The 16240-nt window shown below is 40.0% G+C and overlaps 1 protein-coding gene across 21 annotated transcripts in view; it reads right to left on the reverse strand.

Annotated features, from left to right (window-relative positions):
- The window catches only part of AFG2A (AFG2 AAA ATPase homolog A), a 248554-nt gene that overhangs the window by 127261 nt on the left and 105053 nt on the right, over nucleotides 1-16240 (reverse strand). The window contains exon 15 of one of the 21 annotated variants that reach the window (XM_061585141.1): nucleotides 2675-3236. The exons of 19 other annotated variants lie outside the window; for them this stretch is intronic. In XM_061585141.1, the coding sequence (XP_061441125.1) occupies nucleotides 3210-3236 (27 nt within the window). In that variant the 3' untranslated portion in view covers nucleotides 2675-3209. Of the gene's footprint in view, nucleotides 1-2674; nucleotides 3237-9339; nucleotides 9402-16240 lie in introns of those variants that run through there. One more of the 21 variants, XM_061585142.1, reaches the window with a different exon arrangement.

A 16240-nucleotide genomic window follows, 5' to 3' on the forward strand; every position in this document is an offset into this window, starting at 1 on the left:
GCAAGAAATGCCAGATGTCCAAGCTGGATTTAGAAAGGGAAGAGGCACCAGAGATCATATCGCAAATATACATTGAAAAATGGAAGGGACCAAGGAATTTCAGAAGAAAATCACCCTGTGCTTTATAGATTACAGCAAAGTCTTTGACTGTGTAGATCATGGAAAACTATGGAATGCTTTAAAAGAAACGAGGGTGCACAGCATCTGATTGTCCTGATGCGGAAGAGGCTACCGTAAGAACAGAATATGAAGAAACCCTAATTGTTTAATCTATACACAGAACATATCAGACGGAAAGCAGGATTGGATCAAGATGAAGGTGTGAAAATTGGAGGAAGGAACATCAATAATTATGCAGACGATACCATACTACTAACAGAAACCAGTAATGATTTGAAACGAATGCTGATGAAAGTTAAAGAGCAAAGCACAAAAGCAGGACTACAGCTGAACATCAAGAAGACTAATATAATGACAACAGAAGATTTATAAAGCTTTAAAGTTGACCATGAGGACATTGAACTTGTCAAGGATTATCAATACCTTGGCACAGTCATTAACCAAAATGGAGACAATAGTCAAGAAATCAGAAGAAGGTTAGGACTGGGGAGGGCAGCTATGAGAGAACTAGAAAAGGTCCTCAAATGCAAAGATGTATCACTGAACACTAAAGTCAGGATCATTTAGTCCATGGTATTCCCGATCTCTATGTATGGATGTGAAAGTTGGACAGTGAAAAAAGTGGATTAGAGAAAAATCAATTCATTTGAAATGTGGTGTTGGAGGAGAGCTTTGTGGATATCATGGACCGCGAAAAAGACAAATTTCTTGCATACAATGAAAATATTGAGCAGATCCTGGACCAAAGCTATTTCTTGGGGAATGTTTTATGATTTCTATTTGAATCAGTTGCTGGATTAATTAAAAAACTGCAGTGTGCTTAGTCTGGCTCTTTGACTGAATCTATTGCCTGGGATGGTATTTCGTTCCAGGACCTAACCTTTAGATACAGTTTCCAGTAACCATTGATTTGAGGTGGATTTTTCCCATGCTGCGGTGAATTGGAAAAGGCAACCTTCATCAGTCCTGGTGGGAGGGATAGGCTGATGTGGTGTCACATATATTGGGGCATCTTTCCTTCTCTGGGAAGGAAGTAGTAGAGGACAAAGAGCCATGGATTGTTTGACTGTTGAGGTCTTCCAGTCAGCTTGGCCTGTTACAACTTGGTTCTGAAGCCCTGGTAGCTTCTGGGTTGATTGAAGGCCTTGTAGTAACCAAAGGAATATTGGTGTGCTGGTCATCTTCTCTTCCTTCTTGTGCAACAGGTAGGGTCTCTTTGTAGTCTTAGTCTCCATTAGGGTTGCTTCTAGGGGCTCTCAAAATACTTTTGCTCTGATGAATGGAACTCCTACAAGGTGAGCTTGGGAACCAGGATTTACCACCATCACCACCCCCAAGTACCACCACCAGTGTTCTTGCATGCTGCTGTGTTTGCTTCCATTATTCCAGCAGGCTGAAGCATCAGTCAAAGAGGTCTCAAAGCTCTTATGCAGGCAACTTTGAAACACCTGCCACAATGTTTTCAGGACAGGCTATCTATATCAGAAAGCAGTACTGTGGAGCTGCCACTGGTACATCTACCAATAGTATATTGAGTTATGTCATAAACTTGGAAACAAAAAACAGTCAGCATTCAAAGAACCACGAGGGGGAAAAACCCCAATGCTGAGGAAAACAAATTCTTAGGAAAGCCCAATGCATTTTGTGACCAAGAAGGATGATCCCTTCTTTACTCTTTGTTCATGGTCCTGATGGCAAAACACCTGGAATTACAATCTTTGCAAAATTATATAGATAGATGATAGATATAGATATATATTGTTTTCTTCTTGCAGTTGCCATTAAAATTTTAAGCATTTTTGCTGTTAGAGATCTCTACAGACAATTTTATGTAATTATTTACAAAATATTTTTCAATAATTAGTGATGTATTAAGTATTTGTATTTTAATGCTGAATTTGCTGTTGTGATTTATAATTGTCCATTTTTATGTGTTGATGTAGTTTATTGTCTTCTCTGTAGCCCCCAAAGCACGCTGGACTTTCCTAAGAAATAATTTTTTTCTCATCATTTTGGGATCTTTGTGTTTATGGTTGAGTTACCCATCGTCTCCTGGCACAGAGTTTATTGTCTTCTTTGTAGCCCCCAAAGCACGCTGGACTTTCCTAAGAAATAATTTTTTTCTCATCATTTCGGGATTTTTGTGTTTATGGTTGAGTTACCCATCGTCTCCTGGCACAGAGTGCAGAAGCTTGAGGCAAATCTATGGGAAGCTCTTCTGCAAGCTAGTGCTGCCCATTCCACTTGAATCACTTTATCAAAGACTGCCATGGAAAGTGTATCATAAGTAGTTTATTGTCCCCCTGTGGGAAAGATGGTTTTGCACTCTTTGACAGACTACCTGAATGGCTACCCCCTTCCTTCTGATTGTCCTGAAACTCCAAGAACACAAAGCTAAGAAAAGAAAGGTTTATTATACCTAGTACTGTACAAATACAACTATCTTACCCACTTCTCTTCTATAGGGGGTAAGATTCCTTAAGAGTATAAAAATGATTTATCAAGAAGGTAGCCAAAAAGTAAAATCAAATCACCAAAAAAACCCCAAGGGTAAAATGCAATAATAAAAAGAGCCATAGGCAATGAAGAAAGCTATAATAAGAGGTATGCAGTTGACTTCTAATTATTAGTTTTATCTTCTTTTGCGAATTTCAGTGTGGCACCAGCACCACACTTGAATTACAACTTGCTTCGATCTGAAGGTTTTTGGTGGGCTTTCATCCTTGGAAGTTCTATTGCAGACACAAAGCCCTTACACAATATCATTTCACTATGAATTAGTGTCTAACATCGAGAACACCTTTCATCATCAGCTTGTATTGCCTTCAGGTGTCTATAAATTCCTCTCAGTCTTTGTGTAGCGCTTGTCTATCAGGCTGTGTCATCAGTTTTACTGCAGGCAAGAGACAGACACACCTCCTCCTGAGACACAGACAATACAACCATTACCACAGCCACTTCTCCTTTATCATTTCATATCAGTTCATCATCAGCTGCTAGTCTCCCAAAGCTTGCTATGGAAGTTACACACTTTCCAGGATCTTTACTTGTTTGCTTGTGACGCTGCAAACTGTGTGTTCCACATGAAGCTACCGAAGAATCTGCAAAGGTATCATCTGTCAAACATACAAAGGATGAAAAACGTAGGGTTCCTGTAAACATAACCTAAAATTCAATTCAAGCAGAGGGTTTCCATTGACTTCTAAAAAGGGTAATGTTTTAGGTATGCACTCCCCTTGCACAGCAGAGCATGTCACAATAGAATAGAACACTAGAGAAGTAACAGCATACATGTATGTGCTATATTTGGTCACAGACTGAGAAAACACTAGGGTATGGTTTCATTTTCTCCACACAGTATGCATATGTTGTAAAGCAGAACTGCCATCACTAGGAACTTCATTTGCTTCCAGCTTCCACAGTTTCACTTGAGTTTGTACAGGGAAGACTCCCAGTGAATTGTGCCCCATTCAGTAGTGTTGTGCTTTCAGGAGGCTAGTTCAATCACAAAAACCTCTGACCTGTTTAAGGTTTTCATGGGGCAATTATGTAGCATATTTGAAGCTTCAGTTTTGATTATGCATCTTGGTATTCTTTTCACATCAAGCAGAGGCAGCAAGCACAACAAGGGACATCAAATGTGTTTGTAGAAAAGCTTAAGGTATATTCAGTGGAATGTAGCTCTGTAGTACTGAGAAAACTGGCTGCTCTAGGCGTTCTTGGAAGCTGCCACAGCATAGGTAAAGATTTGAAGTTGGATCATGCATTGTGACCCAATTATAGCAAGGTAGGAGACACAGTAAATTATTCAGGCAATAGTGAAGCTAGTGAAGGAAATTGATGTAAGGGGATAAGCAAGACAATGACCAAAACATTCACATTAGCACCTTAAGCTCCTCAAACCAATGCCTCAACTGCCATCTAGCATACCTTTTTCACAATAGCGGTGGAATTTTCCTATAATTCAACTCAAAAATAATGCAACAATTCTATCTGAGCACTTCCACACACATACACAAATGCCCACACTGAATGCAGTCGGCATCTAGACATAGGGTTTTTCCTGTCTTCTCTACTATGTAAACAAACTAACCTGATTTTCTTTTCTGAATGCATTCAGCCTCCAATCTGTTAAATCCCACACAAATGTGTATTTTGCCTTTGCTTTGGTTTTTTTTCCAATCAGGGCTTTGATTCCGTTTCATAGGAAGGAAGTGATGATAAACAAATCAGAGCACAAAGCTTACGAGCGCTGGCAGGCACTTTCAAAGCTGCTGACAAAAAAAGCTTATTAAGCACAACCCTTCCTCCTTTTACAGTCTGTCTCCCTAATCAGGATGCAAGGAAGAACTAACTCAGTACTTCCACATGGGGGAAAAATTATTACAGGCATGTTTGATTACCAGACACAATAGTCTGTCACAGACTGCTTGCCTGCCACTCTCCCTCACTTCTTTTTAAAGAACTGAATGAATCACACTGCAATAGTGTAACGGTAATAGCTAAAGGAAGGAGTGATGCTTCATTTACGTTTACAAAAAAGTACATTCATATATCCCACCCTTCCTCCCAGTAGGAGCCCAGGGCAGCTTCTATTTATGCCAAGTATTGTGAAAATATCTATATTCTAAGAAAAATGGCCAAACACACATGGCAATATACACGGCTTGGGACCACAATACCTGATGGAATGCCTCTCCCAATACGAACACACCCATACACTACGTTCACGATCAAAGGCCCTCCTCCGGGTGCCTACTCCAAGGGAAGCTCGGAGGATGGCAACAAGGGAGAGGGCCTTCTCAGTGGTGGCCCCCAAATTATGGAATGATCTTTTTGACGAGGTGCACCTGGCGCCAACACTGTTATCTTTTCAGCGCCAGGTCAAGACTTTCCTCTTCTCCCAGGCATTTTAGCATGTGTTTTATATTGTTTTAAATTTTTAAATTGTGTTTTAAATTGTTTTTTAAAAGATGTATTTTTAAATTGTATATGTTTTTAGTTACTGTAAACTGCCCAGAGCGCTTCGGCTATGGGGTGGTATACAAGTATAATAATAAATAAATAAATACAACTTTGTTAAGCAGCTGAGAAATTTAGTATAGGAACCTGCTTTACATAAAGTGAGATTTTTAGTCCATCTACCTCAGAAATTCTCCAGGGTTTCAGATAGGAGTCTTTCCCATGCCTATCTGGAGATGGCAGGGTTTGGATATGGGAACTTCCGGAGAAAAAGCATGGGCTATGGCTCTTCCCCATCTGATTGCTTGGTCAGATGCATATGTTAGCACAGAGCAAAGCAGGTACTTTAAAAAACTAAAACTCTCCATGTCACCCCAATAATGCACAAGAGATTGGATCACATGGTTTCACCTTAATCATGTTGTTACTTCCTAGCCTTTGCCAACCTGGCACCCTCCAAGTGTTTTGGACTACATCAGCCTCAGCTTAGACCAATGCCTATGGCTAGATCTGTGGTTCGGCTGTGATGTAGAAAAGAAAAAAACATGATTGGTACAACCCGGTATGTCACAAATCCACAAATTGTAGCTTGTCTTATTAGTAGTCTTATTTGTAGTCACCACTGACCCCTCTCCCAAGTGCTATGGCATGTCCTGAAAACATGGGGGAAAGAGAAGCACTTTTTGTCTGCCTTCACTCTGGGCTTGTGCTGTTTTCTGACTTCTGCAAAAACCCAGCAACATTGAAGAAAAACCCTAACCTAGGAATTTTCCATGAACTTAAGAAAACTTAAGGATATCTTCTTCTGCCTTAGCAATGGATTTGGATAAGGCATATGGAGTTCACACACTCAAAACTCTTAAGATTTATTATAATTATTTTTAAAAAACATTCTGGGATCACAAGTTCTTAATTCTTTGTTTTAAAAAGAGAGAGATTTAAACGGATAAAGTATCTAGCATTTTATATCCACCTTAATGCAACTTCTCTCATCCTCCATAAAAAGGGGAAAACAAGATGCATGGCTGTGTATAAAGAGGTTTACACATTACATTAAATGAGTGGCTTGCAGCCACATCTGGCAACTTTCAAAAACTTCAGCTTAGGTGTGAGGGGTCCCACTTACATCCACATGACATGTCAATATGAAGTTTAATGCTTTCCTCCTCAGTTGAAATCCCAATGGAAATTCTGTCCCCCTCACAGTGCTGCAATTAGAGATGAGGAAAAAAGGAGAGCAGAGTGGGGAAAGAAGGGTTAAACTTGTTCACTTCACAAGGGGTCCTTATAGAAATTGGGGGTGTGTGTCCCAGAATGTATCAGACTTGTTAATACACAAAATTAGAAAAGTTCTATAGAGTTGTCCATTGACTATTGGTACAGCAAGTTTTGGAAGACAGCAGCAGCAGAGAAGATTATCCATTAGATACATGTATTCAAAGAACTAGCAATACAGAATATTTTGCTGTGTGGCATGACTTGATTTTTTTATGCCATGAAAAACATGAGCCCCTGCCCCCCCCCTTTATCTTTCAGTTTGGAAAAATCAGTGGGCATCGTCACCAACAGGAATTATGAACCTTCGGGTTAACATCAGTACGTGTGGGAACAGCATTATTATACAGCCACAAGAGTGGCTGTATACGATAGCCAGTGTGGATTTTTCACATTCCGCAATGTTAAATTGAAAATACCCCCATGCCATTCTGATGCTTTCCATAAGCTCATTTCAAAGCAAAACCTTACAAAACGTATATTGCTTATCAACCCTCTAAATTTTCAAGGTGATACACAAAACAGTCAAAGAGAATTGAGAGTTCAAAGTCTAAAAAGAGGGGGGAAACAGACCCCTTTTGGACTTTTTTCTCTGTTCTCATAATCTGTTGAAATTCATTAAAAATCAGCCATGTTCACAGAGTACCTGTACTCCTATTACTGACCATGCCCCATACTCTGACCTTCATCTTCTGCAGTTTAAAAGTTACAAAAATGCTTGGCTGATTTTTAATTAAGAAATTTAGCATTGAACTGAATGATAGTGTCAGGCATGCTCAGTAAGAACCAACTGTCGGTGTTTTAAAAGCCAGACTCACAACTGCTTGGCTTGCCTAATCAGGGGGCCACGCCCATGCCAGACCTTTATTTCGCTTTAGACAGTCATGACTTCCCCCAAAGAATCCTGGGAAGTGTAGTTTTTGAAGGGTGCTGAGAGGAGACTCCTATTCCCCTGAGAGAGCTCTAGCAGCCAGACTGGTTTAACAGTCAGCCAATCTGATTGAAGGTCTGTGAGGGGAACAGGGCCTCTCCTAGCAACTCTCAGCACCTTTCACTAACTACACTTACCAGGATTCTTTGAGAGAAGTCATGAATGTCTAAAGTGAAATAAGGTCTGGTGTGGATGTGGCCAGGGACAGCTTTGGTTTAAATTTAGGTGGGAGGCTACATGTGCCTGCTGTAGAATAGAAAGGTGGGGGAAACACTGAAAAGCAATGATACTGTTCACAATGTTTTCCTTTTGGAAGGAAAGGGGCTTCCCCTCTGCCCAGTGCCCACCCACCCAATCTCCTCCCCTCCCCTCGGGCAGTTTCACCTATCCTAAACATGATTACACAGAAATAAATACCACTGAACTCAAATAGTATGCAAATGATCAAACCCACCCTCCCTCCTATCCTCTTCCTCTTGCCCCTTCCCTCCCGCTTCCTTTGCCCCTCCCTCCCCATCCCCTTCCAATCCCTTTCTTCTTCCTCCCCCCTCCCCCTTCCTCCTCCCCATGGTCAGTTTTACCCATCTTAAGCACGATTCCATGGAAGTAAATACCACTGAACTCAATAAGCATGCAAATGATCAAACGTGCCCGCCCCTCCCTCTCCCTCTCCCTCTCCCTCTCCCTCCCGCTGCTCCCCTCTCCCCAACCCCTCCTCCTCCCCTTTCGTCAGTTTTACCTATCCTAACCATGACTGCATAGGAGTAAATCCCACTGAATTCAATAAGCATGCAAATGATCAGACCTGCCTTTCCCCTCCTTCCCCTCTCCTCTCTCTTCCTCCTCCCCTGCCCATTCTAGCCCTCCCTCCCCCCCCCATGGTCAGTTTCACCTATCCTAAGCATGATTGCATGGAAGTAAATCCCACTGAATTCAATAAACATGCAAATGATCAAACCTGTGCTCCTCCCCTCCCCCTCCTGCCTGCTCCCATCCCCTCCTTCCTCCTCCTCCTCTCCCCTCCCCATCCCCCGTGGTCAGTTTCACCTATCCTAAGAATGATTGCAGGGGAGTAAATCCCACTGTACATCAGTCTAAGTACAGCAGTCTAATCAATTCACTATGCTGGCCCTCATTGATTAAAGTAGACTTACTTCAAGCAAGCATGCCTGGTGTATCCTTGCAAAAAAAATATTTGTGTGTCAGAACCACCTCCTTCTCCAAATTTGACTTCTGCAGGCACTAGACATGGGGGATGTGGGTATATACTTCAATGTGTGCATGAATATAATTGTGTTGACCATGCTTGCTTCCTATCCACTAACATAAGGGGTTGCTGGCTGGTAGGAATCCAGGGAATTCTGGTATGCAGAACATGCCTCCCCAGGAATCTCTTGCTTGGTGATTACCTGGAGGGATGGGAGACTAGTAGCCATCCAGATGTTGTTGAATTCCCATCAGCCCCAGCCAGTATGGCCAATAGTCATGAATGATGGAAGCTGTAGTCCAGCAACATCTGGAGTGCCACAGGTTCCTAATTCCTGCCCTAAACAAGCAAAGGACTCAGCGTACCTTCAGTAGTTAATATGAAAGGGAGGTTTATTTTTTTGAGAAGGAGAGGGTTGGACTGGGATTTGGTGGACTTCTACTTATTTATTTCCAATTTAAAAGAAGAGGGCTACTACAAAATACTCATTGGGGTAACAGCTCGCAAAAAGGAATATCTGTTTCAAAATATGTGTGTGACATCAGTCTCTCTTACTTCTCTCACTTCTTTTAAAAATTAGCATACAGTATTTGAACATATGAGTTTGAAATGATCTTTATACCTTTACCTTTTCGCTATAAAACCTAAAGAAAAAAAGAGAAGCCCCCTCTCCATTCTCTCAAATAAACAATCTGCTCTTAATCACATCTATCATTTAAAAACAGACATGAGAAAGAGGCTACCCCTTTATAATTATGGACCTTGATAATTACCTGGTGGTTAACAGCAGATCCATTCTCAATGCATCTTCCTGTGTCTTTCCCTTGATAATGTAATCTAATCTCCCGGCTATGCTTTCATCTGGCACCCAGTACTGCACACTGTTTATAAAACAACAATCTCATCCTGGGTAATGAGAGAACAAAGGCAAAGAAAAGCAGCTTTTGTAATAATGCAGCACTTACCACTTCAAAAGTGGCTAAGTTGGTATAATTAACATGGTCGAGATTTCTCCCCCTCCCCCCGTTTTTGGTTTAAAAATATTCTTCTTAATGGGAGACCTGATCTAAATTCAGCCCTTTGCTGGACAGGATTTTCTGCGCTATAGTATAAGATATTAATTATGCTAATTATGACATTTAATAAAAGACTAGCATATATAGGAAAGATATATTGATTTGCAAGTAGTTTTAGAACACTGCACCCAATTGGAATTTTTAAAAACCATATTCTAGATTATTTATTCACTTTCCAAGGTTACTGGAGCAGAACTACTGGTTAGTATTCACATATGCCAAGATATTATGTACAAAATATGATTTTCCTGTTGACTGGGCATTAACTCTCCCCTTGGCTTCTTCCAATTTCCTCTAAATTAGTCTTGGACTAAATTTCCTGCTCCTTTAACATCCCTTTGCTACTTTCACTCATTACAAGGCTTTCTAATTTGATAACATACACAGCCCCAATCAATATTATAAGATCAGTACATGAGGAGGTGGGACACAGAGGCCCACTCCATTAGCTTAGCTGAGCCCAACTGATGGTTTGCTCCTCCCCTGCCCAAACTGTCTCCATTCTAGCTTGTCCTTACTGGAGCAGTGAGGTAACTTTTAAGAATGGTGCCTGAATTTGCTAGTTTGTTCTTCCTGTCCCATCCCTGTTTCTTTTTGTGTCATGTCTGCTGGATAGCGAACGTGCAAAAAGGGGCTGTTTTATTTTTATTCCTGTGTACAGTGTCTACAAAATCTAGGGAAACAAATATCAACAGAATTTCTTGACTATTCAAGTGGAATCATTCACTCCAATTCACACAGAAAATGATGGCCGGAAGACTTGTCCATGGCAACCCAATAATGTCAGGTTTTAACACAGGATTGCAAGTCCTATTGCAAAACTACGTAAGATCAGAAAGGTTAGAAATTAGAACCTACAACCAGGGTATCTTAAGAATCATCTCCTCCCATATGAATCTGCAAGAACACCAAGGTCAATATCAGAGGCCATCATCTGTGTTCTGCCACCTTCAGATTTACATCAGGGTGGTACAACAGTAAAGGCTTTCTCTGTTTTTGCACCAAATTATAAAAGCCATTCCAAAGGAGGGCTACCTGATCCCTTTGTCTGTCTTTCAGAAGCTACAGAAACACATTTATTTCACCATGCTTCTGAATCGCTCAGATGGCAATATTTTAAATTCTTATTATGTATTTTAATAGTTTGCACCAATACTTCTTATTAACAGTTAAATTTGTTTAAAGAAGAAAAGTGGTCGAAAACCAGACTGGAAAATAGAAATAAAAAGAAGGCTCTGGGTTTGAAAATTAGAAAACAACAGAATAGCTTATTATGAGCTATCAGTATTTAAGAATAGCTCTTTGGTGTATGGGAATGACACCTTCCACCCCTCTGCTACATATAATTCACTTTCAACTACTGATAAAACTTTAAACAAAAATTATATCTGCCATTTTGAAAAACAAGGGCTTAGTCCAAGGGTCACATTTCCTTTTGCTCAATAAGCCAGTGGTGGGCAGAGCCAGAGGCAAAAGTGGACAGAGCAACCAATATGAATTTTACCATTGTCCAGTAGACTAATTTCTTTATACTCACACATTCCACCTTTTTCTCCATCCATTCAAGAAAGTAGCAATATCAGAGTTCAAGGACATAATTTAGCCAGACAAAAACAGTCAAGCAGAGTGCAAAGCAGGGCTGGTGGGATGTGTGGTTAGGGAGGGTTTGGGGTCTGGGGAAAGTCCTAAGGGCCAGATAGAGGTCTGGTGGGCTGGATTTCGTCCCTGGACCTGAGGTTTTCCATCATCTTAATATATAACCCAAAATCTCCCCCCATAACACTTATATAAAATTGGCAAAATGATTCATGCTCGTCATACTGAAAATAATGTAAGTATAGTACAGGTTCACTTAATTTTGATGGAATCTGCACAAGAAAAATTTCCAGTGGATAAAGTCCACAGTATCTCATTACAGTGTCTTGCTGTTTCTGCTTTCTGTTATTCTTTATTAATATAATTTTTATTTGATTTATAATTTATAAACTATAATTTTTATAGTTAACCCTTGTCTACGAGTTCCAATGAATATTCCCATGCCCTCTCTATTAAAAAAAACTGGGAAAAGGAGTTCTCTGGCCAAAACAACATGGAAATCTTTGTGTGAAAATGAAAAATCCACATTTTTGAATTTTATTTTGCAGTACAGATCCATGATCAACACAACAACTAGAAAACCTATCCACATAACTTTTGTTTAAAAAATTGTGAATATTTCAGACCAAAGTTTTGTTGCAGAGAGTCCTTCACAAAAATAATTTGCAAGCTCTCCTGTGCTGGTAAATCTGTATTTGTAATTAGCCCCAGGTTTCAGATCTTGACAAAAACAATTGAGAAGCTTAACAGAAAGTAAAAACACTCTTGCACTATGATAAGTTATCAAGCCATGGCATTAGATCTGTTTTAAAATCAATGCAACTCCTAATTCCCTTAGGCACTCTTGCAGAAAACATAAGGTATTTCATTTCTCCTTCCTTCTCTTATTTTTCCCTCATCCAAGTTCCAAGAGAAAGTTGTCATGACACAGACTAGATGTGAAACGTTGGCTCGATTAAAATGCACAACTACCCATGAAATGCTCATCACACAGAGAAGACCGTTTTACATTGTCTACTATCATGAAGATTGACAGGAGGCTAAAGGAGCCATGTCACATTCTATCAATCAAGCACTTTGCACCAAATATTCTCTCGGTTCCTTTAATGCAGAGAACACATACACACATTGTACTGCCACAAGTTTCCCCTTTTAATCCATTTCCGACATCAGAGATGAAAATAGTGATTAGTGAACCACCTCCTACAGAATGAGAATAGGTACCAATGAGAGATAACTGCCTCACAAAAATGCAGGTGACAACACTGTTATGAGTAATTCTCCAACACAAATAATGGGGGTTATCTCAATTTCCCTGAATTATGTGCTGATAAATGATAAGCAGTTTATTCCCAACAAAATATTTCCAAAGCAGTGTAAAATAAAGATTTTAAAAAATTAATGCATAATAGAAATAAATACATACGTAGCGATTTAAAAGCAAATCCTAAAAACAGCAAGTTACACAATTGCAGTATACATTATAAAATGTCTGACTCACACTTCAGGGCAAGTCCTCTTAAAAAAATATGTTTCAATAACTACCTAAAAGTAAGAAGAGCAAAGCCCAGTTGCACTACTGGTCTGATGCTTGGAGCCACGGTGGGCTGTTTTGTTTTTGAAATCCACAGAATATCGCATTGAGCTCAGGCACTTTTATCCATAATATCTTACACATGTAGTGTTTTCAAAACCATTTGGGGGGAAGAAACTCTATGCTTTTTATTATACAGATGCAGAAATTGCTGCACAGGATCCTGTGTTGTTTGTGAACCTTTTCCTTTTCTAAAAAGATATTATATTTAGTTTCTGCATTCTGCCTCTCAAGAGGAGCACCCAACTACCCTGGTTTCTCTTTCTTTTTAGCAATGAACAGATGTTTTCCCACAACAGCATTCCTGCAGCATAGCTATTCTCATTTGTTACATGAGAACTGTATATGCATTGCTATGTTCAGTGCTTAATTTTTCCAAGCCTCAGCCCTACCATCTGTTTTCAATGTCAGTCCCAGAACATATGAGGTGAAAGCAGATGAGTACCTCTACGCAGGTGCAGAGTTCACCTCTCTCTCACCAATGGGCAACTACCAGAGAGTCCCCACACATCAGGGATAAGAGCAAAGGACTTTCAGATACAAAGAGGTGTTTCCATTTACAATTGAGCCCAGCATCCCTTTTTCTACAATTTAAACACTGTCTATGCTGGATCAGGGCTAGCGCAACTATACATAATAGGGCTAGCTAAGAATAAATCAGGGATGTTTCAGATGGGAGGAGGCACAGGAGACATCCTGTAATTTATGGAAGGAAGATTTAACATGCTGCAAAGGCTAACTTTTAGGCACATTCATAACTCAATTGTGAAACAACAAAGTATTTTTAAAACATTTGTTGTTAATTGTATTTTTATATCAGTTTTATACTTTACAACAACTACAGCCATATTAACAATACAGGACAAACAAGCACCCTTTTTGAAGCAAAGGGATTAATGTCTGGCAAGTCCGTCTAGTAAATATTTTATTTAAAATATTTGTTATCTACCCACTGCAAAGTAGTATCAGAGGGGTACATAAAAATTAAATACACACATACACATTATTAAAACCAGGAAGCTAAACAAAGAAGCCTCATTCTTTTCAGACAGGAGGGAATTCCACCGTTCAGGTGCCACTGCTGAGATGGCCTCCCTCAAATTGCCGTATGGGGAGCCTTTGCTAGCTGCATCATCATAAGGACAATCTCCCCTACAGATCTTAGGTCTGTATGGGAGAATGTGCTCCTTCAAGGAAGCAGAACCTAAGTTGTAAAGGGCTATGTAATCAACATAAGAACCTTGAACTTGGCTTGGGAGCCATATTATATGTTCCCGCCACAGTTTGCATTATCTGCAGCTTCTGAACCAACCTCAAAGGGGGTTGAAGGCATTACAGTAATCCAGTTATCAGTGCATGGTTCACTGTGGCCAAGATATCCCTATCTAAGACTGCCCATAGCTGGCAACTTGCCAAAGCTGGCAAAGGCACTCCTACCTGAGAAGATCATTTCTGCCTCCAGCAATAATGCTGGATCTAGGAGCACCCTCACACTATGTACCTGCCCTTTCAGAGGGAGTGCAACCGCATCCAGAACAAGTAACCTGCCTAATTCCCAAGCCTGGCAACCAACCCTCACCCCCTCCTAAGGCTCCATCTTATTGGGATTCGTTCCTCATCCAGTCCACCACAGAGTCCAAGACATGGCTGAGGACAATTGCCACTCAACATATGAAATCTAGCCAGGAAATCTGGGCTACAGGAGCCTCTAGTGCATGTGTTGCTACCTTTGGGAGTTAAAAGCAATGGGGTTCACAGGACGAGGCCTTCTCTGTGGCCGTGTTTAGTCATCCCTAACTACTGGTCAAGCTGGCTGGAACTGATGGGAGCTGGGAATCCAACATCTGAGAAGGCGAGTTTCCTCATCCCCTGCCCTAAACTGTAAAATTTACTGTCTGAAAGCTTGACTACATTTATATATATTTATACAAACAGAGACATGAAATTCATACAAATGAAAAATACATCTTATAACATAATTTCCTAAGACGTTCAGTATTGGGTAAAGGGTTCTCATCTTTTTGTGAACCTCTCTGAATTAATTCTTCCTGCACTGTTTTAACTTTTTATCTGGAATGCTACTGCTGAATCAGGTTTTTTTAAATGTTTATTTCAACAACAGCTGACATTTTTATATGACTTAGTAGCTGGTCTGAGGTCCCTTTCAGGCGCAAAGATGTAGCATGCTTGCATGCAAATACACTAAGGCAGAAATGCAAATAAATATATACACACTTTGCTAAAAATGAGTAATATTTCCATTTTAGCATAGTATGTAAAATATTTAATTGCTAGTATACTACCATGTATAAATCTAAGTGTATTAATTTTTCCTGTTTGATATGCTAAATTGAATTATCTTCAATTTCAAATCACTCTGAAAAGATTTGAGGATTTCAGATAATTTCTGAAAAATATTTTCACATATTGCCTTTTAATCTGTAATGGATTAAAACAGGTCTTTTCACCTCAACGTTTGTCCAGAACAAGAAAAGCTAAGACACTTGAGCCCTGGTCTAGAATCAGGAAGTTCTTGTTTATAATGAATACATTCCTGTATTTAATTGATATCTAACTGACCACTGATGGCTAGTTTTGTTCAACGGAAACAAGAAGCTATTATTGGAATAGCCAGGAAAGAAAGAAAATGAATAGGGAAACGGAAGTGTGCCAAATTGAAAGACATTTCAAGCAGTGCAGCTGTAGTGCTTATTGATAATCTGCTACACCAGCTGAAATATATTGAATCCATATTGTGTTCAAATGACGCAGATGATATCTAACTTGAATAAAGTCTTAATGAGCTATTACTGAGATACAAATACACTTATAAAATATATGTAATTAGATTTCAATATTTCCAGTTGGCAAAGGAGTTAAATGTAAATGATTAATTGCATCTTGCTATTAAGAGTCAAATTTCTATCTAATAGCATTTTTTTTTCACAATATCATAAGATAGCACAAGAAATTGCAATTTGCAAGTGCTGGACTACTGTGGTCCCAGATACCAGGCTGGAAGTAAAAGGGCATGGCAAGGTACTGGGAAAGTGGGCAGAGTTGGGCTGGGGGGATGCAGGTGCTGTGTTGCAGAGCAGGGAGTAGGGCATCAAATGAATACTGCTCTAAAGGTTTCTAACCACAGGGGCACAGATGATCTGGCAAGATGACAGGACATAAATCTCCACAATGAATCTATAGTAGTTTGCCATCAATAATAAGAACATAGTTCTCAGAGCAAAAAGACAGGGCAGTGAAACCTCGGCACTAGATGCCACTGAACAGGCCATAGCTAGAGGTCAACACTATCAACACATCTAAGAAACATTCTACAGACAAGTCAATATCCAAGCTGAGTGACAGCAGAGTTAAGGAATCTGAATCCAGAAAAGGTGTAGCTCAGTGGTAGAACACTTGCTTTGCATGCAAAGGGTCCCAGGTTCAATTCCCAGCATCTCCAGGTAGGGTTAGGAGACGTG

This window comes from Rhineura floridana, chromosome 9 (assembly GCF_030035675.1).
Source record: "Rhineura floridana isolate rRhiFlo1 chromosome 9, rRhiFlo1.hap2, whole genome shotgun sequence".
Lineage (NCBI taxonomy): Eukaryota > Metazoa > Chordata > Lepidosauria > Squamata > Rhineuridae > Rhineura > Rhineura floridana.